This window comes from Aquarana catesbeiana, linkage group LG07 (genome assembly GCF_042186555.1).
Source record: "Aquarana catesbeiana isolate 2022-GZ linkage group LG07, ASM4218655v1, whole genome shotgun sequence".
Classification (NCBI taxonomy): Eukaryota; Metazoa; Chordata; class Amphibia; order Anura; family Ranidae; genus Aquarana; species Aquarana catesbeiana.
Window position 1 is genome coordinate 294,444,077 of NC_133330.1, and position 25,106 is coordinate 294,469,182.

The following is a 25,106-nucleotide window of genomic DNA, read 5'->3' on the forward strand; positions in this document are numbered from 1 at the left end:
TACATCTAGTATTTTGTATGACCTCCGTGATTTGTAAGGATAGCACCAAGTCTTCTAGGCATGAAATGAACAAGTTGGTGAGATATTACAACATCTATCTTTTTCCTTTCTTCAAGAACGACCTCTTTTAGAGCCTGGATGCTGGATCGAGAGTGATGTTCAACTTGTCTCTTCAGAATTCCCCATAGATGACATACTTGGCCACTGAATCACTTTCACCCTATTTTTCTTCAGAAATGCAAAAGTGGCCTTAGACCCCATACACACTATTAGATTTTCTGCAGATTTTTGTCTTCAGATTTACCAAAACCATGTAGTGCAAGGGCCCCGCCTGATTGCATACAAATTGAACCCCTTTAAGGTTTGACCTCATATTATATAGTTTTGGTAAATCTGAAGACAAAAATCTGCAGAAAATCTAATAGTGAAAATCTATAGATATGTGTTTTGGATTGTTGTCATGTTGGAAAAGTGCACGACGGCCAAGGACAGGAAGTGATGGTAGCATCTTCTCTTTCAATTTAGAGCAGTACATCTGTGGATTCATGATACCATCCAGGAAACGCAGCTCCCCAACACCAGCAGCACTCATGGAGACCCACAGAAGGACACTGCCACCACCATGTGTCACTGTAGGCACCATGCATTTTTCTTTGTACTCCTCACCTTTGCGACGCCATACAGTTTTGAAGCCATCAGTTCCAAAAACATTGTTTTTGGTCTCATCAATCCAGAGTACAGAGTCCCAGTAGTCTTCTTCTGTCTCAGTATGGGCCCTGGAAAATTCTAGGTGGGCTTTTTGTGCATGGGCTTTAGGAGAAGCTTCCTTCATAGACGACACTCATGCATGCCATTCCTCTGCATTGTATGCTGTATTGTGTCACGTAAAACAATCACCCCAGTTTGGCTCTTTAGCTAACTGCAGTGAACTTGCATGGCCATTTTCTTCAATCCTTCTCATCAGAAGACGCTCCTGTCGAGGTTTTAACTTCTGTGGATGGCCTGGATGTCTCTGTGAGATGGCTGCAGTTCCAACTTCGTTAAATTTTTGTATCACTTTTGCTAAAGTATTCTGACTGATAAGTGAAGCTTTTCTGATCTTGTAGCCTTTACCTTTCTTGTGTAAAGAAATGATTTTCTTTCTCGGGTCTTGTGACATTTTTCTCGGGTCTTTTCTCTTCCATGTGGTGCCATTACTGACAACATGAAGGGGCTAGGGGTTTTCTTTGTTAAGTAACGTTCTTTTATAATCAGCTGTCTGCTGGACACCTGTTTAACCACTTGCCGACCAGCCGAAGAAACTACATTATGTAACGTCGCTTCGCCCTGTGGCCACTAGGGGGCACGCATCCCCCGAGCGGATGCGAGTGCCCGGCGGTCTCGATCACCGCTGGATTCCCGCGGTCGCCGCTGAGACACGGAGAACCCGGAACTGTGTGTGTAAACACACAGTTTCCGACTCTCAGAGGGGAGAAGTGACAGATCGTCTGTTCATACAGAGTATTAAAAAGCAATCTGTTATCTTCCCTGCACAGTCTCCATCCCCCTTCAGTTAGAACACACACTAGGACACACTTAACCCCTTCACTGCACCCTAGTGTTAACCCCTTCACTGCCGGTGACATTTTTTACAGTAATCAATGCATTTTTTAATCGCAGAGGTGTATAGGTGTAGCGCTAAAGTGTTTGGGTTGATTAACACAACCCTGCCACTGACATAGAAAAATGAATCAAAAAATCTTAGTAGATCAAATTAGGTAAATCAACAAACCATAGTGACTAAACAGATATACATGAATGATAGAAATACCACATGTGATATATACCATATAAGTGGCTGAAAACTAAAAAAATAAAAATTGGTGCAAAAAAATAAAAATAAATAAATGAATAAGTCCGAGAAGTTCTTAGAAATCCACAATGTGCAATAAGTGATGGAAAGTCCACAATATATAGTGAATAGATTGAAGGTCTTGATCTCCGCATAAGTATCCAATATGGTGGATGAAAACTAAAAACACCAGTGTGATTAAGCCACCACCGAGGTAGATGTAGGCTTACTGGATGGTTTGAACTCAGAAGAACGTACGTTGTGTGAGTCAAACAGGCTTATGTTGTCAGCCGACAACCAGGTTGGAACCTTGGGGATCCTCTGTGATTGGAACCCGGAATATCCTAGAACTTCATAAGAAATCCGTCCGATCAGGACTGGAATTGCGAGGTATCCCTTACCGTTTGTCGCCCCAGCCAGGTTAAGCTTTTCCTGGGTGGAAGTCCTTCCTGTATAGTCTCCAAATGAGCTATATGGTTGGAGACGGCTGGTCGGCAAGTGGTTAACACATTTTGGTTGCAATCAATGGCCCGCAGTTGTGGGAGTATTTTGTAGTATAGTGTTCCATAGAAAATGTTGATTCTGAAAGAAAAGTAAAGGTTTTCTGACAAATCTCTTGGGGTGTACTCATTTATGCTGAGCATTGTATAGGTGGAAGCCAGTGATTGGATACCTATGCCTATGAATGTGATAAGGATATTGAATTGGCGACTCACGGAAAAGCATGTGGATTTAGCAGGGCTGTGGAAAATGTTTCTGATTTATATATATATATATATATATATATATATATATATATATATATATATATATATATATATATATATATATATATATATATATATATATATATATATATATAAAATCCTCCTATAGAAATATCTTTCATACATGCACAGTTGAGAGCATGTGTGATCATTCATGTGTGCAGGTACAATGTATGACATAGCAGTTGGTGCAATGCTTTGTTGCAGTATAATTGAAGTCTGCATCCCGGACCCCCTCTAAGATTAGAGTCCCATGTTTGCTTTGCTCCCGTCAGGCGGATCTTGCCGTGATTTTGTATTCTCCAGATTTGCATAGACGCCAGCTTTTTAAGTGGCGGCTGTTTGCAGCAAATGTGAGATGTCCTTTAGCATTAGCTACAACAAACATTCCATCTACATATTGATTTCTTATTTTCTGTTAATGTAAATAAGCTGTAATTACTGTAAATGTGATCCTCGCCTGACATGAGCCGCTATAAATCTGCAAGCTTAGAAAAAAAAACGGTAAGTTTAATTGACAGTTTTGGCAGTGTTTAATTTGAATTCCCGAGGCAGTATATGAAAATAGCAAATGACACACTGCAGTGTTGCAGATGAGGCGCGCACTGTGTAAATGTTCATGGACATCGAACAAATGAACATGTTTTAAAATAAAGAAGAGCCTGTTAACAGATAGCACAGGACATGAGCTTTGATAATGGCCTTCTGAAATAAAATGATGTGGTCGAAGATCGGTTATTAATGTTATACCTTTGAACTGCTTTAATGATTTAAAAAAAAGCTCCTATTGTATGTGGTATTTTAGTGTTAGAAAGCTACATTAATCACTTTAGTCCCAAAAGGTTTTACCCCCTTCATGACTAGGCCATTTTTTGCGATACGGCACTGCGTTACTTTAACTAGCAATTGTGCAGTCGTGTGACGCTGTACTTAAATAAAATTGATGTCCTTTTTTTTTCCCACACAATGGGCTTTCTTTTGGTGGTATTTGATCACCTCTGTGTTTTTATTTTTTTATTTTTTGCGCTATAAACTAAAAGACAAAAAAAAAAAAAAATTATTATTATATTATTTTATATAATATATATATATAAATTATATAATATATTACCTTCTGCTATAAAACATTCCCAATAAAATCTAATTTATTAATCAATTTAGGCCAGTAAGTATTCTGTTACATATTTTGGTAAAAAAAAATCCCAATAAGTGTATACTGATTGGTTTGCGCAAAAGTTATATTGTCTACAAACTATGGGATATTTTTATGTAATTTTTATTAATGATATATTTTTTTTCTTACTAGTAGTGGTGGCGATCAGTGACTTATAGCGGCAATGCGACATTGTGGCGAACACTTTTTGGGGACCAGTGACACGAATACAGTGATCAGTGCTACACAATATGCACTGTCGATACTAAAGACACTGGCAGGGAAGGGGTTAACATCTGGGGCAATTAAAGGGTTAAATCTGTCCCTAGGTGCTGGTTTCTTACTGTGTGTGGGGGGAGGGATGTGCTTGTACTGTAAGAAGACAGAGATCTGTGTTCCTGCTTAGCAGAAACACAAGATATTTCTCTTCTCCTGTCACAGAACAGCGATCTACCTTGTTTGCATAGGCAGACTGCCATTCTGTCTGCCCTGGGAACAATCGGTGGGTCCGGCGGACATTGGGGTTCGCTGATTGGCTCTTGCTTTGTCCAATCACATCGAGAGTGGGTCACCGGTGGCGCGTGCCCCAGAACCCGGAAGAAGAAATCATGTACAGGTACATGATTTCGCACTTAAGGGCTGCCCTGCCACAGTATATGTACGTGGGACGGTCCTTAAGCTGTTAAAGTATATTTAACTATGTCAATACTGGGCACTTCCTGCCCAGGCCAATTTTCAGCTTTCAGCGCTGTCACATTTTGAATGACACTTGCGCGGTCATGCAACACTGTACCCAAAATATTTTTTTATCATTTTCTTCACACAAACAGAGCTTTCTTTTGATGGTAATAAATCACTGCTGGGTTTTTTTTTCCAAAAAAAAAAAGAAAGAAAAAAGACCACAAATTTTGGAAGAAAAAAAAAAGTTTGTCAGTAAGTTTTGTAATTTTTCTCCTTCACTGATGGGCACTGATGAGGTACCACTTATGGTCACTGATGAGGCAGCACTTATTGGCATTGATTAGGTGGCACTAATATGCCGCATGGATAGGCGGCACTGAAGGGCATTGATGGGCAGCACTGATGAGCAGGCATTGATGGACACTGAAAGGCAGCACTGACTAGCATCACTAATGAGCATTGATTGGTGGTACTGGGGGGCATTACTGTAATCAGGGCATTGATGATCATGCCGCTGATCAGCTCTCCTCACCACACACTGTCAGTGTGAGGCGATGAGAGCCGATCACCGGTATTGCCGTGTTTACATGTGACCAGCTGTAATTGGACACAGCCAATCACATGGTTTGAGAGCTGCGTGATCGGCTCTTTACAAAGATCGGGGTCATACCGTATCCTAGCAACACGATGCTGCCGCGATCGTCGCGCTGTACGCCCCTACGGGCACGCGAGAGTGGTCATTAGGGGCGCCGTCATGTGGCGTTCACCCAGAACAAGTGCCGCACCCTCCCTTAGTCATTTGATGGTGGGCGGGTGGCAAGCGGTTAAACCCAAGTACAAAAATGTAATCGATTACTGCATTCACATAGGAAGAAAAAGTACTGCTAAAAACTTTAACCGACTTTAACCACTTGACCTCTGGAAGATTTTACCCCTTCATGACCAGGCCTTTTTTTGCTGTTTAGCACTGCGCTATTTTAACTGGAAATTGAGAGGTGATGCAACACTGTACGTGAATGAAATTTTTATCACACAAATTGAACATTCTTTGGGTAGTATTTTGGTCGCAAAAAAAAAGACTGAACATTTTGAAAAAAAAAACAATATTTTTTTACTTTCTGTTATAAAACATATTCAATAAAAAAAAAAAGCAGAAAATCTAATTACTTCTTAAATTTAGGTCAAAATGTATTCATGTATACCTCTTCTCCTTAGTTTTCACATAGGAAAAGGAGGGGTATACCGGACATCACAGTATTGTTAGTAGCACATCACAGGACTTACCCTTGTGTCTAAAAGAGGCCTGAGTCAAGAAAACACTAGATAAACTTGACACAAATAAATCACCAGGATAAGATGGCTTACACCCAGGAGTCCTCAAAGAACTTAGGTTATAGCCAGACCGCTATTCCTAATCTTTGTGGACAGCATACTGACATGAATTATCCCAGCTGATTAGAGATAAGCCAATGTGGTACCAATATTCAAAAAAGGGCAGACACATATTCCTGGAAACTAAAGTCCAGTCAGCCTAACATCAATAGTAGGTACATTTTTGGAGGGGATGATAAGGGACTATATTCAAGAATTTGCTGAGGAAAACAGTATCATTAGTAGTAATCGGTATGGATTTACGAAGGATCGTTCCTGCCAGACCAATCTGTTAACATTCTACGAGGAAGTGACCTGCCACCTAGACAGGGGGAGGCCTGTGGATTTGATGTATCTGGATTTTACAAAACCATTCTGTACAGTTCCCCACAAACGCTTCATATACAAGCTGAGGTCTGCAGGCATGGACCATAAGATTTGTTCTTGGATAGAAAACTGGTTACAGGGGCATGTCCAAAGTGTGGTGATAACTTGTACTCAGATTGGTCTAGAGTGGTAAGTGGGGTACCCCAAGGCTCTGGGACCAAGGCCATTTAATTTATTTATAAATGATATAGGGGGTGGGATAAATAGCTCATTCTCAGTTTTTGCAGACAACTCAAAAATATGCAGGGCAGTAACTTCACATCAGGATATAGAAATTTCACAGGAAGACCTGACCAAAATATTAGAGTGGTCAACTACATGGCAAATGAGGTTTACTGTGGAGAAATGTAAGGTAATGCATTTGGGGACTAGAACATAAACGTAAACTACTCACTGGGGGAGAACCTCTGGGGGAAGGATGAAGAAAGATCTGGGGGTCCTAGTAGATGACAGACTGAACAATACCATGCAATGTCAAGCTGCAGCTTCCAAGGCAGGCAGAATTTTAGCATGCATAAAAAAGGGGATGTACTCCAGAGATAAAACTATAATCCTGACACTTTATAAAACTCTGGTCTGACCACATCTGGAGTATTCCGTCCAGTTCTGGTCACCAGTCCTCAGAGGGGATGTGCTGGATCTGGAGAGAGTCCAAAGAAGGGCAACAAAATTAATAAGGGTACTGGAGGACCTTAATTACGAAGAAACGACTACAAGCACTACATTTGTTCTCGCTGGAGAAGAGACGCTCAAGAGGGGGACATGATAGCGATTTACAAATACCTCAGTGGTGATGCCAGAGAGTTTGAGGACACGGGGCCACACAGTGAGATTGGAGAAGAAGCTGTTTAACCACTTAAGGACCGGGCCTCTTTTTTTTTGATGTGTTGTTTACAAGTTAACAGTTTTTTTTGGTAGAAATTTACTTAGAACCCCCAAACATTATACATTTTTTTTCTAACACCCTAGAGAATAAAATGGCGGTTGTTGCAATACTTTCTGTCTCACTGTATTTGCGTAGTGGTCTTACAAGCGCACTTTTTTTGGATAAAATACACTTTTTTAAATTAAAAAAATAAGGCAACAGTAAAGTTAGCCCAATTTTGTTTTATATTGTGAAATATAATGTTACGTCGAGTAAATTGATACCAAACATGTCATGCTTCAAAATTGCGCCCGCTCGTGGAATGGTGACAAACTTTTAACCTTAAAAATCTCCATAGGCGATGTTTTAAACATTCCACAGGTTGCATGTTTTGAGTTACAGAGGAGGTCAAGGGCTAGAATTATTGCTATCGCTCTAACGATCACGGCGATACCTCACATATGTGGTTTGAACACCGTTTTCACATGCAGGGGCTACTCACGTATGCGTTCGCTTCTGCACGTGAGCGCGTCAGGACAGGACACGTTTAAAAAAAAAAGTTTTAAAATTTATTTTACCTTTTATTTTTTATTTTTACACTGTTTAAAAAAAATAAAATAAAAAAATTGTCACTTTTATTCCTATTACAAGGAATGTAAACATCCCTTGAAATAGAAAAAAAAGCATGGCATTACCTCTTAAATATGAGATCTGGGGTCAAAAAGACCTCAGATCTCATATTTAAACTCAAATACAGTAAAAAATAAAAATAAAAAAAATTGTCCTTTAAAAAAATGTTAAAAAAAAAAAAAAAGCCCATTAAGAGCTATGGACGGAAGTGACGTTTTGATGTCGCTTCAGCCCTGCAATTTCATGGAGACAGGTGGGTGCCACCTTCCCCTCACTCCATGCACAGCCAAAAAGTGATCTTGTCTTGAATCCGCCACCAAGACCACTTTTATCTTGTAGCGGACTGCTGGCCGAACACGTGGATACTGGGGTTATAGCAGCTAGCTGCTGCCATAACAACGATATCCATCCTCAAAGTGAGGACGTATATTGGCATTCAGCGGTCCAGAAGTGGTTAACCTTAAAGAGGATAAATACCTTTCTGACTTTACAACCCCTTTAAAGTATCCTTACCTTATGCCCCTGCACTGTGCTGAATCCTCTTTCTGAGAGATTTGACATCCTCAGGTTTTCTAGAATCTATCCTGCCTAGGTGCCACAGGTGGAACCCGAGTTGCAATGCACTGTAATACATTACTATTTAGGATGTGTCAATTCTTGGTAGGTTTAATACTATTTTTTTTTTTTTTTTAAACAGAAGGGTCTGAAGAATAAGGGTTCCCTCAGTTTTGTAAGGTGTCCCTGGATTTATAAAGTCAAGCTCTTCCAGTGCCTGTTCAGTTTATATTAGAAAGACTCAGAAATCTCCAGAATCCAGACAATTTGTTATGCAAATATTAACCACACCTGATGGCTGATTTTTGGCCTGACTCATTGCCCTTACTGCTGGCCACCATAAGCTGTGGGATTCCTCACTGACAAATAGGTGGGAGGAGGTGGGCCAAATATCGACCATGGAAGTCATGGCTTCTGCTTGCACAATTGAGTGCTTAGGTTTTGGAGGATACTTTGGTGCTCTGAAGAAATCTCAAGCATGTAGGCAGATACCTGAAAGGACCAATTGTGAGACTCAGGAGGTGGAAGTGGGTGGATCCAATTTAGAATTTTACATGGAAAGTCCAAATTTGAACATCACTGCGGCTGCCTATATTTATGAACCTATGTATTGTTTAGATGTGCTGCATCAGCTGAAGGTAACCTCTGGTTATGAATTTTATTTCATCTTATGTGCTGTTTTAATTGCTTTGGTTTGTTACAGGTTTACTTTAAAATAGGGTTACCATCCCTGTAAGAGCAATCATTAACCTATGTTGATTATACGATCCAATTATACTGGAATCTATATATTACTTCAGAGACTAGTTAATGCAATATTGTGCTTCTGCCATTACCTGTGTGTAGTGACATTGTGACATGTGTTATAACACGTCAGGGTGGCCCTGTGTGGTCCAAGTCCCTGCGGTAATGCTGAGTGTACATTTTTAACAAATTAGACTTAATGTCAGTGTTGCCTATGTGTCTGAGAAGTAACAGGCGCACAGGGCATGATGTCTGTATGTGGTCAGTACTGTAGCAGATCTGCTGATTGGGCCGGTCTGTGCCCGGACTTGCCTGTATGGCAGCCCCAGTCCTCTCGAGAGGTGAGGTAGCGCTGAAGAGACATGTCACTACTTGTCCTTGCTGACTTCCTGTCTCTATTTCCATCCCTCCAGCTCTCAGCAGGAGGATTCATTAAAACAGAACTTCATGCTGATCATCACTCACCGCGAAGTCCAGAGGGAGTACAACCTGCAGTTTTCAGGGAGCTGCACAATACAAGAGGTGAGTGAGCATCTTCATAGAGCTGGGCTCTAATAAAAGTCTCATTAACCATCATAAAAGCTCGACAGTGCTGTACCCATACAGCTAATGTTCTGTTTTATTTTCCCTCCCTTCCTTTCAGGAGTTAGTTGTATTTCCCAGGTGCTGTAAAACCTGAAAAGCTTAATTCAGCATTGTTACGTTTACATTAGATAACTCAAAAACCAAAGTGTACTAATCAGTGCAGCCAAAAACAAAATCAAATAATACATGTGTATGAAAAAGTAAAGAACGTATTGCTGCTCACACCATAAAAGTGATTTCACCATATATTAGCATAACTCTCAACTCGCAATACCCACTAACATCAAAATAATTATTCAATGTGAATATCTAAATGTATAAATAAGTCATCAATGACATATAACAGTGTCCATATATGTAAATAAGTCAACAAGCAATATGTATAAATGAATCCAAAATCAAAATCCGTGGTCCTCCACAACGTTAAAACTTGCAACAACATTAAGTGCCACTCCAACATCTTGTGCACTGTAGCCTCTCACCTTCCTGTTATGACCCCTGCTTTACCAGTAGGTCCCAATTCACTGTGTTTCCCTTTAAGGGAACTGGGGATGCAGATCTGATGTCCCAGCTTCAGTGTATCCTATATCGCTATACCGGCTTCCAGTCTCATTGGAATAAGTATGTAAGGGAACAGAACACACAATCTCCGTAAAAATAAAAATAAAAAATACACACATATATATATATATACCTGTGTAACAGATAATTGCACTTACATCGATGGCACGTCAGCAGTGCTAGCTAAAAACGCATATATTACATACATTGGCTGGTAAAAAAACACCAAGAGAAAGGTGGCTGTGGGTGACGCCACGCTCCCATACGCGTTACGTCCAGGTGTGCGGCCATTGTTCGCTTGTTTTTAATTTAGATATTCACATTGAATAATTATTTAAATGTTAGTGGATATTGCGCTATGCTGCATATGAAAGTTAGGTCTACATTACATATCGTTACTTGTGGGCTTCATTGATTTAACCCCCCCTAAAAGTAATTGTTTTAGATACTGGAGGGTTAAAGCTGAATTGAAAAAGAGCGCTTACTGACCTAGTGCATTATCGAACTACTGTAATACTTTTCTCTTTAAGGCCTGGTTCACACCTATGCAGGTTGCAGTTTGCCTATTCCAGGTGCATTTTGTGTTTTGATCCATTGAAGTCTATGGAACCAAAAGCCAGAAAAAAGTCCCTGGCCCTTTCCATAAAATGCACAGATGTGAACTACATCCATAGGAAACCATGTTAAATAGACTGTAGTGTGTTTCTGCAAAACTGAAAATGTACAAGAAAATGCATAGGTGTGAACCCGGCCTAAAACAATGGTTTGCCTCACTATAGGTAGAAGGTGTGTTGGCATGTTAATGGCTTTGCTTGTGTAGTGAATGTTGCACTAGTACCAAGGTTAGCAGGACTGCTATTTGTACCAGTCCTCAGTTCACCACATGATAGACCAGGGTAGATTTGAGTGCTCGTCCAACGTCCAGAGCAGCGTGGAATACACCAGAGATCAGTTGTAGCATTAGGCAGAATACTTGCTTGCTGAGAGCGGCCCATTTCCTGTAAGTCGTGGAAACCTCTACCATTTGCCAAGCTAGGTTGTGTTGATGTGGACACAGGACAAGCTCTCACATCTACCCCAATCTATCAGGAGGTCAACTGAGGACTGATGCCACTAGTGGCTACTGTATTCTCCAGATAGTCGGGCCATTGACATGCCTGCACACCTTCTGCTATATGTGAGTGCAACTATTTTTCCATTGATGTCAGTCACCAGCGATCACAACTCATCCCTTGGAAGCAAGCTTCTGTGACTGACAGTATAAAGCAGGGGACGTGGTCTGGCGAATCACATCATTAGGGCCATGTCTTTTATTGGTCAATCATGCCACTCCCCAAACAACGCCCCCAGCATTGAAACAGAGAGAGCAGGGATGTCAGCGACTGTTAAAAAATAACGCATTATTTTGATAGATGTGCTCTCTTGTTTCTTTTATTTTTCCTTTTTTTTATTTCTTCTTTCTTTCATTTGTCCTTTCTTTCATTGAGTGCTCCCTATAGTGAAAGATCAGCAAAACTTAAATGAAGTTTAGTGATGTGTTTTTTTTTTTTATTTTCTTATTTTTTACATCTGCACCTTGGATACTACTTAAATGAATGATTAGCATGTGCTGGTGTCTCTGCTCCTTGAAATCTTCTGTCCCCCAGGATATCCCCCAAAGCTGTGATCATCCGGACCTGTATGGCACTCCCGTATTCCTGTGAACACAGCTGCCTGCTTCTGAATGCCGGAGTGCTGTGAGATCTGGACGGTACTGGGTTTACCTTCTCAACCCGTACCCGTATCTTTCTTCTGTCAACTTGTGGGGGGGCGCAGTTTAGAATCTTTGCCCTGGACACTAGATGACCTTGTCCCGGCACTGCCTGTACTCATTCTCACAATGAAAAACACTCTCTGAATGGACAGGCAGAAGGGAAGATCTGCTTCTTCCATTCATAGAGCGTTCAGCCTCTTATGGCTGCTGGAGTTTAACAAGGCTGGGCGGTGCACGTGGGCCTCCCACCTATACATTAACGCTGGAGCCTCATGCATCGGGGGCTAAACACTCAGTGTACATGAGGCCTAAGAACCTAAAAAAGAAGATAGGCTGACTGCACTGGGCAGAGCTAAAGATTCAGATTTCCTCATAGTGTAGAACCTCCTATTGTTTTCAGCTGTGGTGAAAATAGGATAGCAATATAAAGTCAAAATATGGGCAATTACTCTGTTATTTTAAAATTCGCTTTATGATTATTTTGAACTAACTGAACTAATAGGTGTGTTTTGTATGTATTTGCTTGAACTTCTGCAAGTGACCTTGATTATTGCTTTTATTTCTTGTATTCTTGTGTAGTCACGTAAAATTAAAGGCCATGTTCACCTTTTTGGGAAAAATCATAAACGCACATATTTCTGCAGGGAAAAAATAAATGCATTTATTATAGTTTTACAGGTGCCTGCAAAGCATTGCACCCACGATCATTGGATTGCAGGTGCAATGTCAGGCTCCTGCACACACTCCCTCCAGTTTTGTGTCGGTACCTTCATAGGGGCTTTCAGTTACAGAGCGGAAAGGGATTACAAGGGTTATCATTAGTGCCCTTGCAATCTTTTAGAACTACTAGCCATCTGCAGCAGTGGAAGATGGAACTTTTAGTTTATTTATTCATACATTGCTGTGAATGAATGATGTTGGTGTGTGGGTGTTTTTCAAAATCTGACAGTTGGTGTGGGGAAGGAAATTACCTGCCTGCTGTCCCAGTGTGGGGAGGAGGTGTGGGGCATGAGCTGGGACGTGCTCCATTCAGTGCCTTGAAAAAGTATTCATACCCCCTGAAATTTTCCACATTTTGTCATGTTACAACCAAAAATGTAAATGTATTTTATTGGAATTTTATGTGATAGACCAACACAAAGTGTCACATAATTGTGAAGTGGAAGGAAAATGATAAATGGTTTTCAGTATTTTTTTACAAATAAATATGTGAAAAGTGTGGCGTGCATTTGTATTCAGCCCCCCCTGAGTCAATACTTTTGTAGAATCACCTTTCACTGCAATTACAGCTGAAAGTCTTTTTGGAGATGAAATTGTGTACTGTCCGTGATACTTTTTTTACTTGCACTAACATACAATTTTTCAGGAAAAGCTTTCAAGGTATGTCTCCTTCTTCAAGGTCCAAGCAGTAAGGATTCACAAAAGTTTTAGCAGAAAGTTAAAATGTTAAAAACAAACAATCAAACACATACAAATCAATGTATATGGCAATGGTGAAGCTAGGAGCAGAGTTGGTGAGATAAGACAGAGGGAGAGCTATAGACTGGGGGGGTAGATGACAGTCACAGAGGGGGTCGTAAAACTGTAGTATAATGGGTAAAGAAACCAACTTCTAAATTTTAGGCAATTTTTTGTGTCAAAAAGAAGTCATTCTTATGCTGGCCATACACTATACGAAAAATCATCCGAACCCATTTTCGAAAAATGAACGTTCGGCCGTGAGCGCAAACGATAGTGCCATCATGTAATGACCGATAAATCATTCAGTGGATATAAATGATTGCTTTTTTTGTTTGTTTTTTTTTTTTTTACATATACCTAGTGCTTTCAATTTATATAAAATAATAATGATTGAAGCGCTTCGCTCAATGATCCGTAAACTAAAAAATATATATATATAAAATGCACTGCTGTGCATCCCGCACATAAATACCCAACTAATGTGAAATTATACTAAAATTATTCCAAGTGTTTCAAAAAACTCCAAAACATTTAAATATCTACATAAAAATAGGAGTGATAATGCACATATACATCTATAGATAGATGAATATATAAAACTGTATACAGTGTACACCCAGGGATAATCATCCATCCATACAAAAGTGTTGATGTGTAAATAGTGAATAAGATAAAATTAAATAAACAAATAAAAATAGTATTGTGGTTAAACAAGGAGAGAAACCTTACAAAGAACTATTGTGGTAGAAATTTAAACGTAGTTCCAGTGGTTTTGGTTCTTTAATTGCTTAATTGGGGTGTTTGCTTGTCATTCCTAAACGATAATGCCATCCACCTCCAGTTTCATAAGATAAGCTTCTCAGCACCGTTGGTTATATGTAAGGCAAATAAACAAGAAAAAACTTCATTGCGCAATGAACTCCATGTAGTACACCAGCAAAAACACTAAGCGATTCACTCACGTGCGCCCCATAGCAAGAAAGCATATGAATCTGCAAATAGCAGTCAGCCGCTGTGGACGAGAACAAGGATCGCTGCAGTACACCGCTCAGTGACAGACTGCAGAGTGCGTCCTAGGCTCCTCTCACGCGTTGCGTCACCGTCACGTGACTTTCTCAATTTTCACAATTGCACTAATACGGCTACAATCACTTCAAGTACATCTAGAGTGAAATTTTTGCCCATTCTTCTTTGCAAAATAGCTCAAGTTCTGTCAGATTGGATGGAGAGCGTCTGTGAACAGCAATTTTCAAGTCTTGCCACAGATTCTCAATTGGATTTCGGTCTGGATTTTGACTGGGCCATTCTAACACATGAATGTGCTTTGATCTAAACCATTCTATTGTAGCTCTGGCTGTATGTTTAGTGTCGTTATCCTGCTGGAAGGTGAACCTCCACCCCAGTCTCAAGCCTTTTGCAGACTCTAACAGGTTTTCTTCTAAGATTGCCCTGTGTTTGGCTCCGTACATCTTTCCATCCACTCTGACCAGCTTCCCTGTCCCTGCTGAAGAAAAGCATCCCCACAGCATGATGCTGCCACCACCATGTTTCACAGTGGGGATGGTGGGTTCATGGTGATGTGCAGTGGTAGTTTTCCGCCACACATAGCGTTTCGCTTTTAGGCCAAAAAGTTCAATTTAGGTCTCATCTGACCAGAGCACCTTCTTCCACATGGTTCCTGTGTCCCCCACATGGCTTCCCGCAAACAGGACTTCTTATGGCTTTTATTTCAACAATGGCTTTCTTCTTACCACTCTTCCATAAAGGCCAGATATGTGGAGAGCACAACTAATAGTTGTCCTGTGGACAGATTCTCCCACCTGAGATGTGGATCTCTGCAGCTCCTCCAGAGTTATCATGGGCCTGTTGGCTGCTTCTCTGATGAATGTTCTCCTTGCCCGGCCTGTCAGTTTAGATGGACGGCCATGTCTTGGTAGATTTACAGTTGTGCCATACTCTTTCCATTTTCGGATGATGGTTTGAACAGAGCTCCGTGAGATGTTCAAAGCTTGGGATATTTTTTTTTATAACCTAACGCTGCTTTAAGCTTCTCCAAAACATTATCCCTGACCTGTCTGGTGTGTTCCTTGGCCTGCATGATACTGTTTGTTCACCAAGGTTCTCTAACAAACCTCTGAGGGCTTCACAGAACAACTATATTTATACTGAGATTAAATTACACAGAGGTGGACTCTATTTACTAATTAGGTGACTTCTGAAGGCAATTGGTTCCACTAGATTTTAGTTAGGGGTATAAGAGTAAAGGGGGCTGAATACAAATGCACACCACACATTTCACATATTTATTTGTAAAAAAATTTGAAAACCATTTATCATTTTCCTTCCACTTCACAATTATGTGCCACTTTGGGGTTGATTTACTAAAACCAGTGCACCTAAAATTTGGTACAGCTGTGCATGGTAGCCAATCAGCTTCTAACCTCAGCTTGTTCAATTTAAGCTTTGACAATAAAACCTGGAAGCTGATTGGTTTCTATGCAGAAGTGAACCTGATCTTGCACTCTCCAGCTTTAGTAAATAAACCCCTTTGTGTTGGTCTATCACATAAAATCCCAATAAAATACATACATAAATATGGCTGTAACATGTTCCAAAGGTTAGTCTTTAAATATTTTGGTATGCACTTTAACTGCTTCTTTTGGTGACGATTTGAAAAAAACGCTTTGAAACAAGAATACATTGTTGACATTGACCCTCAGCCACCCTAATCTAATTTTATAATTTGCTTGCATAAAGAACCTATGTTATAAGGTTCTTTATGCAAGCATTTCTTATATTTTTCTATCAAGTGTACTATCAAGTCTTTTTCTGCACATGTAGTTCTAATTTTACCCACAAGAGGGCATCCTTTGACATTATTCCTCATATATAACTCCCGCCGTCCTATTCTGCAACTCCAAATTAGCTTCTGAAATATAAACAGAACCTGGTATAATGGCCGGGTTATTGTTTGATCTTGAGATAATTGGCACATTGCTGGAAGGAGACTTAATTTCACCCTTTTAAATTAAACAATGAGATTTAAAAAGATATAAAATATTCATTAATGTTTAGTGATTATAAAATAGAGGCACATATTTATTTTGCCATTATTACTGTTTCGAGGGGGAAATAACTGCAAATATATCCAAAATGGAGTTGGCCATTCTGACAAGTTGAAATGTTTAAGCAGTGTTAATGCAATCTACTCACATGCAGTAGTCTATGCAGAAAGATTCAAAATGACTACATCAATTATTAAACGTGGAAATTAATATTCCATCGGTGCTGCCTCACTCCCTGCTATTCTGTGAAACTGTCTCTGGGTAGTCATATGTTTGGATAGTAAAATATACATGGGCAAAATATCAACGCAACAAATATAACCATCATTATTCCTGCCGCTTTCAAAATTGCATTTTACACCCTTTCAGTTCCAAATGATCACAATTTTTGTACAACTGTTCCTAATTTTTTAATTTTTTTTCACTCTTCAGAATAGATGTATTCTTTCCTGGCATAGGGAACCCTCGTTTAAAGAAAAAAAAATGGGGACATTTTAAATTTTAAATAATATTCAGTCATCCAAAATGATTAATTTGAAATAAAAAGAAAAGAATAAACTCCATTTTATTTTGCGGTGGATATCGCCTACTTTTTTTAGCTGGCGCTGTTTTTGAGATGAGTAGCTAGATTATAAAATGACATCACCAAAAAACCTAATGTAATCAAATCATTGCAGAAATAGTCTAACAAGCATAGTAAAGATCTCATTTGTAATTCTATCATTTACATTTTTTTTTTTTTTTTTCAAGACGTAATCTATTGTGATTTTGTTTCTAAAAATGTGATTCAGCGCCTAGCTTTTAAAATAAACTTTCTGCTATACTTTATTTGGGTTTTGTTAGTAAAATTTATTATAATGTTATTAGATTTGTGTTTTGTTAGTAAAATATATTATAATGTTATTAGATTTATTTGGGTTTTGTTAGTAAAATATATTATTATGTTGTTAGATTTATTTGTGTTTTGTTAGTAAAATATATTATGTTATTAGATTTTTCAAGGACTATATTAGCAATACAATTAAAAGAATATCCAAATACCATTTAAAAAAAATACATTTTTTGCTGAATAGATTAGCCCTGCAAAGTCTGTTTTCCTTTTGGCCCATGCTTCTCCCTTTACTAAAACCAAAACTATAGAAATGACTGAAAGTCCATTTTACATCATTTTATTGCTATGGTGTAATCGGTTGAAAAAGCTTTGCTAAAAAGTTGAAGTTCTAGAAAACCTTCTTTATAAACTTTCAAGTGGAATAAAAAAGGTTTCCATTTGGCTATAATATTTCCTTCTATTCATTTTTTTAGTCTATGATGATTGTTAGTTTGATGGCTCTGCAGTAGTTAAACAGCAGAAAACTGATAAATGTAACTCCTAAAATTCAAAGAAGCAGAAATGTCACAAACAAAAAAAGTGTTAGTGATGTGATGCATAAAATACAAGACAAAAATATTCTGTTGTGGTATTTTTACGTTTTGAAGTGTTTTTTTTTTTTTTTTTTTTCTCCCAGTGAGGTTCTAGAGCAAAGCAGAGCCGTTCTCACCATTCCAACAAGTCTACTTCTATAATTTGTTTTTGTCAGGCCACTTTGAACAGTAACCTAAAAAACATACAGTATAGTACAGAAATAAATCTAAATACCCAAGATTGAGATGTAATTAAGCCTACAAGGTCTTCTTCATCCTCATTGGGAGTCCCCTATTAAGCTGAAAAATATTGGCGGAAATTGTAGTTTGTTTTAACATCAAACCATGTGTTGGGCAGGTTTACAAAAAAAAAAAAGCATTATGTTTATATCCTGCTATGCGTTAGTGAGTTGCTTATCCTGTCTCATTCTTTTTTTCTTCTTTTTTGTGTGAAAAAAATGTGTGGTTATTTTAAGACATCCTCTTTATTGTGGTGTTAGATGTTTGTTTTTTTTTCCATATAAGAAGTAAAATATATTGGAAAAACGAAAAAAAAAAAAAAAAAAAAAAAAGATAACATTTTTGGATTTTTTTTTTATACGCAAAAAAGAATAAATATTTTAATAAAGATGGTTAGAATATTTAGTTTTTGGAGTTTTGTTTTTTATATAATATATATATATTTGGATTTTTTTTTTTATCTATGCAAAAAAGAATAAATATATTTTAATAAAGACGATTGGAATATTACATTTTTGGATTTTTTTATATACGCAAAAAAAAATCTATTTTAATAAAGATGATTAGAAAATAACATTTTTGGATTTTTTTTTTATATATCCAAAAAAAATATATAAATATTTATAAAGATTGTTAGAAAATTAAATTTTTCATATATAAAAAAAAAATCCAAAAATGTAATTTTCTAACAATCTTTATAAAAATATATTTATTCTTTTTTTTGCTTATATAAAAAATCCAAAAAGTGTATTTTCTAATCATCTTTATTAAAAAAAAATATATATAAAAAATTCAAAAATGTAATATTCCAACCGTCTTTATTAAAATATATTTATTCTTTTTTGCATATATAAAAAAAATCCAAAAAAGAATAAATATATTTTTTGTAAAGATTGTTAGAAAATTACATTTTTGGATTTTTTTATATATGAAAAAAAAAAAATATATTTTAATAAAGATGGTTAGAACATTCAATTTATATATGCAAAAAATAATATAAAATAAATATATTTATTAAATTATATATTTCTATATTATTTTTTTTTATTTATTTAAAGTTTTTTATTGTGTGCACCAGACAGGGCAAAGCAAATCCAGCAACAAAATATTGTTGTAGTAAGAATGGGCTGTTACACAAACCAATAAGAAAGTAGCAACATCTATTAAGGACATAGTGAATAGGATGATGTCAAGAATAACTATATTAAAATAAAGATGGTTAGAAAATTACATTTTTGGATTTTTTTTTTTATATATACACGCAAAAAAGAATAAATATATTCTTATAAAGATTGTTAGAAAATTAGTTTTGGATTTTTTTTTTTTTTTTTTTACATACGCAAAAAAAAAATAAAAAAATATATATATATATATATATATATATATATATTTTAATAAAGTTGATTAGAAAATTACATTTTTGATTTTTTTTTTTTTTTTTTTTTTATATATGCAAAAAATAATATATTTCAATAAAGATAATTAGAACATTCCATTTATATATGCAAAAAATAATATAAAATACATATATTAAATTATTTATATATATATATATATATATATTTTTTAATTTAACGTTTTTTATTGTGTGCACCAGACAAGGCAAAACAAATCCAGCAACGAAATATTGTACAGTAAGAATAGGCTGTTACACAAACCAATAAGAAAGTAGGAACATCTATTAAGGACAATAGGAAGTGAATAGGATGATGTCAAGAATAAATATATTTTAATAAAGATGGTTAGAAAATTAAATTTTTTGTATCTTTTTTTTGTTTCATACGCAAAAAAGAATAATTATATTTTAATAAAGATGGTTAGAATATTACGTTTTTGTATTTTTTATTTTATTTATTTTTTTCGTAAAAAATATATTTTAATAAAGTTCTTAGAACATTCAATTTATATATGCAAAAAATATTAAATATGTTTATATATATATATATATATATATAGTAATTTTTTAATTTTTTTATTTAAAGTTTTTTATTGTGTGCACCAGACAGGGCAAAACAAATCCAGCAACAAAATATTGTACAGTAAGAATAAACTGTTACACAAACCAATAAGAAAGTAGCAAGATCTATTAAGGACATGGTGAAATAGGATGATGTCAAGAATAAATATATTTTAATAAAGGTGGTTAGAAAATTAAATTTTTCTGATTTTTTTTTTTTTTTTTTTTTTTTTTTTCATATGCAAAAAAGAATACATATAATTAAAGATGGTTAAAATAATACATTTTTGTATTTTTTATTTTATATTTTTTTTTACGTAAAAATATATTTTAATAAAGATGATTAGAATAAGCATTTATGATTTAATTCAGATATTTTTATAGTGCTAAATAACTCGTTGATCACAAGTTATACTGTGCAGCCCTAAAGTAAGAGCTTATTTGGAATGCGTCGCCAGTTTTGTATCTGCGCGGGGGACAGGAGCGTTTAATAAACACGTAGACTCCAGAGAGAAAAAGTGGAACTCTTGCAATTCCATTGATGCCTTCCACATTCTTAAAATGATTGTGTCTTTTAAGGGAGCTGCATCCACCTATGACAGGCTGAACCCAGAGAAGAAGGAGGAACAGAGAAAGCTTCAGCAGAATAATTGCACTGACCAGTACTGTAATAATCCCGCTGAACAATATGTACTTGACAGGTTGTAATCGTGCTAATTGAAGAGGCTAATTCACACTTGCTTCATTCCATTCAAAGATGGAATCAGCAGCTTGTTTTGCTTTTGACCAGATGGTCGTGATGAACACCTACTGAGCACTTTAAGTGCTTTTGCTGGGATTACAAAGGCTATGGGCTGAACTCATCTCGAAATGATTTGAGAAGAGTGAGCAGAACAGGAGAAGGAGAGGAGGGGGGGGGGGACTTCAGTGCTCAATGGATTTGAAGAAGCTAAATTAATTCTGAAGGAGCCATTACACACTGAGCCCCTTTTGATAGCACTCTCCCCCCTTGTTTGTTCTGTAGCAATGAGAAAGTAAAGGCAGATTACTACAAACAGACGTAGGAGAGGAAAAAAAAAAAAAAGATGCGATGAAAGGGAGAAAAGGCCCGAAAAGAGCCTTTCATATCATGTGTTGATTTTTTTTTTTTTTTTTCAAAAAGTGCATTATGTGTGAGAATCGCCAGTGTATAGAAAGCCAATTGGTGTGTTTTTTTTTTTTTTCAGCAACGCTATTAAAGTGGTATGAATATATAAGCAAGAGCAACAGTTGACCGAGTTTAGTGCGGCCAGGCATTGTGCCCGGGGAGAAATCGCATTGATTAAAAGTGGCGCCCCCCATTTTAATATGAATAGCGCCTCTTTTTCTCTGGTCCGCTTCTGTTTACTTTGGATAATTAGAATATACTTTTTTCCTCTTTTTCTTTTCAACTCTATTATTACTGTAGATGTGTATTTTTTTTTTTTTTAACCAGAAGGTTGGAGGTTTTTTTTTTTTTTCCTCCTCCTTTTCTCCTTTTCATGGCCATGGATTCTTCAAGCTGCAGGGTTCCTGCTTATATCTGAAACACTTGCTCTGAAAGAATGTAAGGGTTTTTTTTGCTTTGGACTGATAGATTGCTGATTGCAACCTGCTATGGCTTACGTGGTGCTTGGTAATAAGAACGCAAAAGGTAAAATGCTGAAACCTCATTCTGAGGCTCCTACTCCTAAGTCTCTTACAGTGGGTATAGAAAAGAATTGCCCCCTTTGAAATGATCACGTTTTGTTGCTTTGCAGCCCGAAATGAAGGAAGACAAACGCAGTTTTTGTTTTATCCAGCTGTATTTACTAGTGCAACTTATAACATTCTAGTGAAAGATATAACACCAACATGTAAAAAAAAAAAAAATCAAAAACAGAATCACCGAGTTGGAAAAAGGATCACCCCCTTTTGTCAGCCACCTTTTGCTTTAGGGTGCTTTCACACAGAGGCATTGGCGGTAAAGCGCTGTTATTTTTAGCGGCCCTTTACCGCCGTTTTAGCAGTGCTATTCAGCCGCTAGCGGGGCGCTATTAACCCCCACTAGCGGGCGAAAAAGGGTTAAAACCGCCCACAAAATGCTGCTGCAGCGGTGCTTTCCCGGTGCTTCGACGCCACTGCCCCATTGATTTTAATGGGCACGTTAGAAGCGGTGTTTACACCACTCCTACAGCGCTGCAAAGATGCTGCTTGTAGGACTTTTTTTTTACCGTCCTGCAAGTGCACCGCTCCAGTGTGAAAGCACTCAGGCTTTCACACTGCAGAGACAGGAGAGGCTCTTTACAGGCGCTATGCAGGCGCTATTTTTAGAGCTGTAACGCCTGTAAAGCGCCCCAGTGTGAAAGCAGTCTTAATTACAGCTTTTAGTCTGTTGGGAAATGTCTCTACTAACTTTACACATCTAGACTATGCAATATTTGCCTGCTCTTCTATGCAGAACTGCTCAAGTTCAGTTCAATTTGATGGTGACCGTTTGTGGACTGCAGTCTTCAAGTCATTCCACAGATTTTCAATGGGGTTTAGGTCTGGGCTCTGTCTAGGCCATGCAAGGACATTCACCTTTTTCTCCTTGGACAACTGTGTGTTTTTTCTTGCTGTGTGCTTTTGGGTCATTGTCATGTTGGAAGGTAAACCTCCTTCTTCCCATTGACTACTTTCTGGCAGAGGGCAGCAAATTTTGGTATTTGCCTCATCCGTTTTGCCTTCTATCCTGAAAAGTGCTCCGGTCCCTGCTGCAGAGAAACGCCCCAATAACAGGATATTACCACCTCCATGCTTTTCTGTAGGAATGGTGTTATTTGGATGGTGAGCTCAATTGGATTTCCACCAGATGTATTGTTTGGTGTTGAGGCCACATTATTCAATTTTAGGGTAATTCTTCTCTATGCCCACTGTAAGTCTGAGCAGTCCTTCATTTCGCTTTCACAGGAGTTGTATAGGACACCCCAGGCAACTGAAAAAGCCCACTAATGTAAATTATTATTGCTCGCGTTTCAGGATTAAAGTCAACCTGCTAAAAAGGATATTTTTTTAGGGTCCTCGAAAATTTAGTGCTCTTCCGTCTGTAGTAAATTTTTGTCCAAGTAACATCGACGCTCAGCACCAGATCCGGTTTTTAGCAGCACAGGGAGAAGGAGTCACCTGATGGCACCCTAGATGAGATTGGCACATGCTGCAGAGCAAGGAGCAGCATTGAGACAATAGGTCATCCATTGCACAGCTTGCAGTCTTGGGTGACTGGTCAACTCAACAGGAAATGTTACAGTAGTTAACAGAAAGTATTTCCTTATCAGTTATAGTTCAAAGTGGTTGTAAACCCTAAGGCAAGGCCATACATGGTTCGAATCTCAGCCGGTTCAACAGGAACCGACCAAGATTCGAACCGTGTATGGCAGGCTGAGTGTACCAAGTTGATCGATCAACTTGGGCACAATGCAACCAGCATGCTGGGTTTTACCTTCGATTATTGCTAGCAGCTGCTATAGTCAAAGGCAATAATCACTGTCTTCTCCTGGTGGGAACTGTCTGTGTTGATGGGGGAATCAATCAAATTTCTTTCCTGCAACCCGTGGCTGTAGGAAAGAAATTCACTCCCTGTAAACCATCCTTACATATACCCAGTGAAGTGACTGGCCCCAGGTGATGCGCAAAATTGAAACAAATCTTTCTACATCAGTTGTAGACACATAGCGGAGGAGAGCAAAACAAATCCCAAGAAATTCTTTAAGTATGTAAACAGTAAAAAAGGGAGCATATTGGGACCACATTGGTCCCATAAAGTATGCGGAAAGACATCTGGTTACAAAGGATGGGGAGATGGCGAAGGTATTGAATTTATTCTTCTCCTCAGTCTTCACAAGGGAGTCTTTGGGCTTCAGTAACCAAAACTGCAATGTTTATCCTCATGACACATCACAGGAAGTACCTCCATGGTTAACAGAGGACAGAATTAAAATTAGACTTGAGAAACTTAACATTAATAAATCACCGGGACCAGATGGCTTGCATCCGAGGGTACTTGGGGAACTCAGTCAAGTGATTGCCAGACCGTGTTCCTAATTTTTACAGACAGTCTACAGACTGGAATGGTACCAGCTGATTGGAGAAAAGCCAGTGTAGCACCAATATTTAAAAAGGGCCCAAAATACATCCCTGGGAATTACAGACCAGTTAGCCTAACATCAATAGTATGTAAACTCTTGGAGGGGATGATAAAGGACTTTATACAACATTTTAGTAATGAGAACAGTCTCATTAGCAGTAATCGGCATGGATTCATGAAGAATCGTTCGTGCCAAACCAATCTACTAACCTTCTATGAGGAGGTGAGTTGCCATCTAGATAAAGGAAGGCCCGTAGACTTGGTGTATCTGGATTTTGCTAAAGCATTTGACACAGTTACCCATAAACGTTTACTGTACAAAATAAGGTCTGTTGGCATGGACCATAGGGTGAGTACATGGATTGAAAACTGGCTACAAGGGCGAGTTCAGAGGGTGGTAATAAATGGGGAGTACTCGGAATGGTCAGGGGTGGGTAGTGGGGTCCCCCAGGGTTCTGTGCTGGGACCAATCCTATTTAATTTGTTCATAAATGATCTGGAGGATGGGGTAAACAGTTCAATCTTTGTATTTGCAGACGATACTAAGCTAAGCAGGGTAATAACTTCTCCGCAGGATGTGGAAACCTTGCAAAAAGATCTTGACAAAATTATGGGATGGGCAACTACATGGCATATGAGGTTCAATGTAGAAAAATTTAAAATAATGCATTTGGGTGGCAAAAATATGAATGCAATCTATACTCTGGGGGAATCTAGGATGGAAAAGGACCTGGGGGTCCTAGTAGATGATAGGCTCAGCAATGGCATGCAATGCCAAGCTGCTGCTAACAAAGCAAACAGAATATTGGCATGCATTAAAAAGGGGATCAGAGATAAAATGATAATTCTCCCGCTCTACAAGACTCTGGTCCGGCCGCACCTAGAGTATGCTGTCCAGTTCTGGGCACCAGTCCTCAGGAAGGATGTACTGGAAATGGAGCGAGTACAAAGAAGGGCAACAAAACTAATAAAG

The 25,106-nt window shown here is 38.0% G+C and overlaps 1 protein-coding gene across 2 annotated transcripts in view; it reads left to right on the forward strand.

Moving 5' to 3' along the window:
- The window catches only part of FAF1 (Fas associated factor 1), a 473,366-nt gene that overhangs the window by 150,395 nt on the left and 297,865 nt on the right, over positions 1 to 25,106 (forward strand). For both annotated transcript variants that reach the window (XM_073593564.1, XM_073593565.1), the window contains exon 7: positions 9,398 to 9,506. In XM_073593564.1, the coding sequence (XP_073449665.1) occupies positions 9,398 to 9,506 (109 nt within the window). The remainder of the gene's footprint in view (positions 1 to 9,397; positions 9,507 to 25,106) is intronic.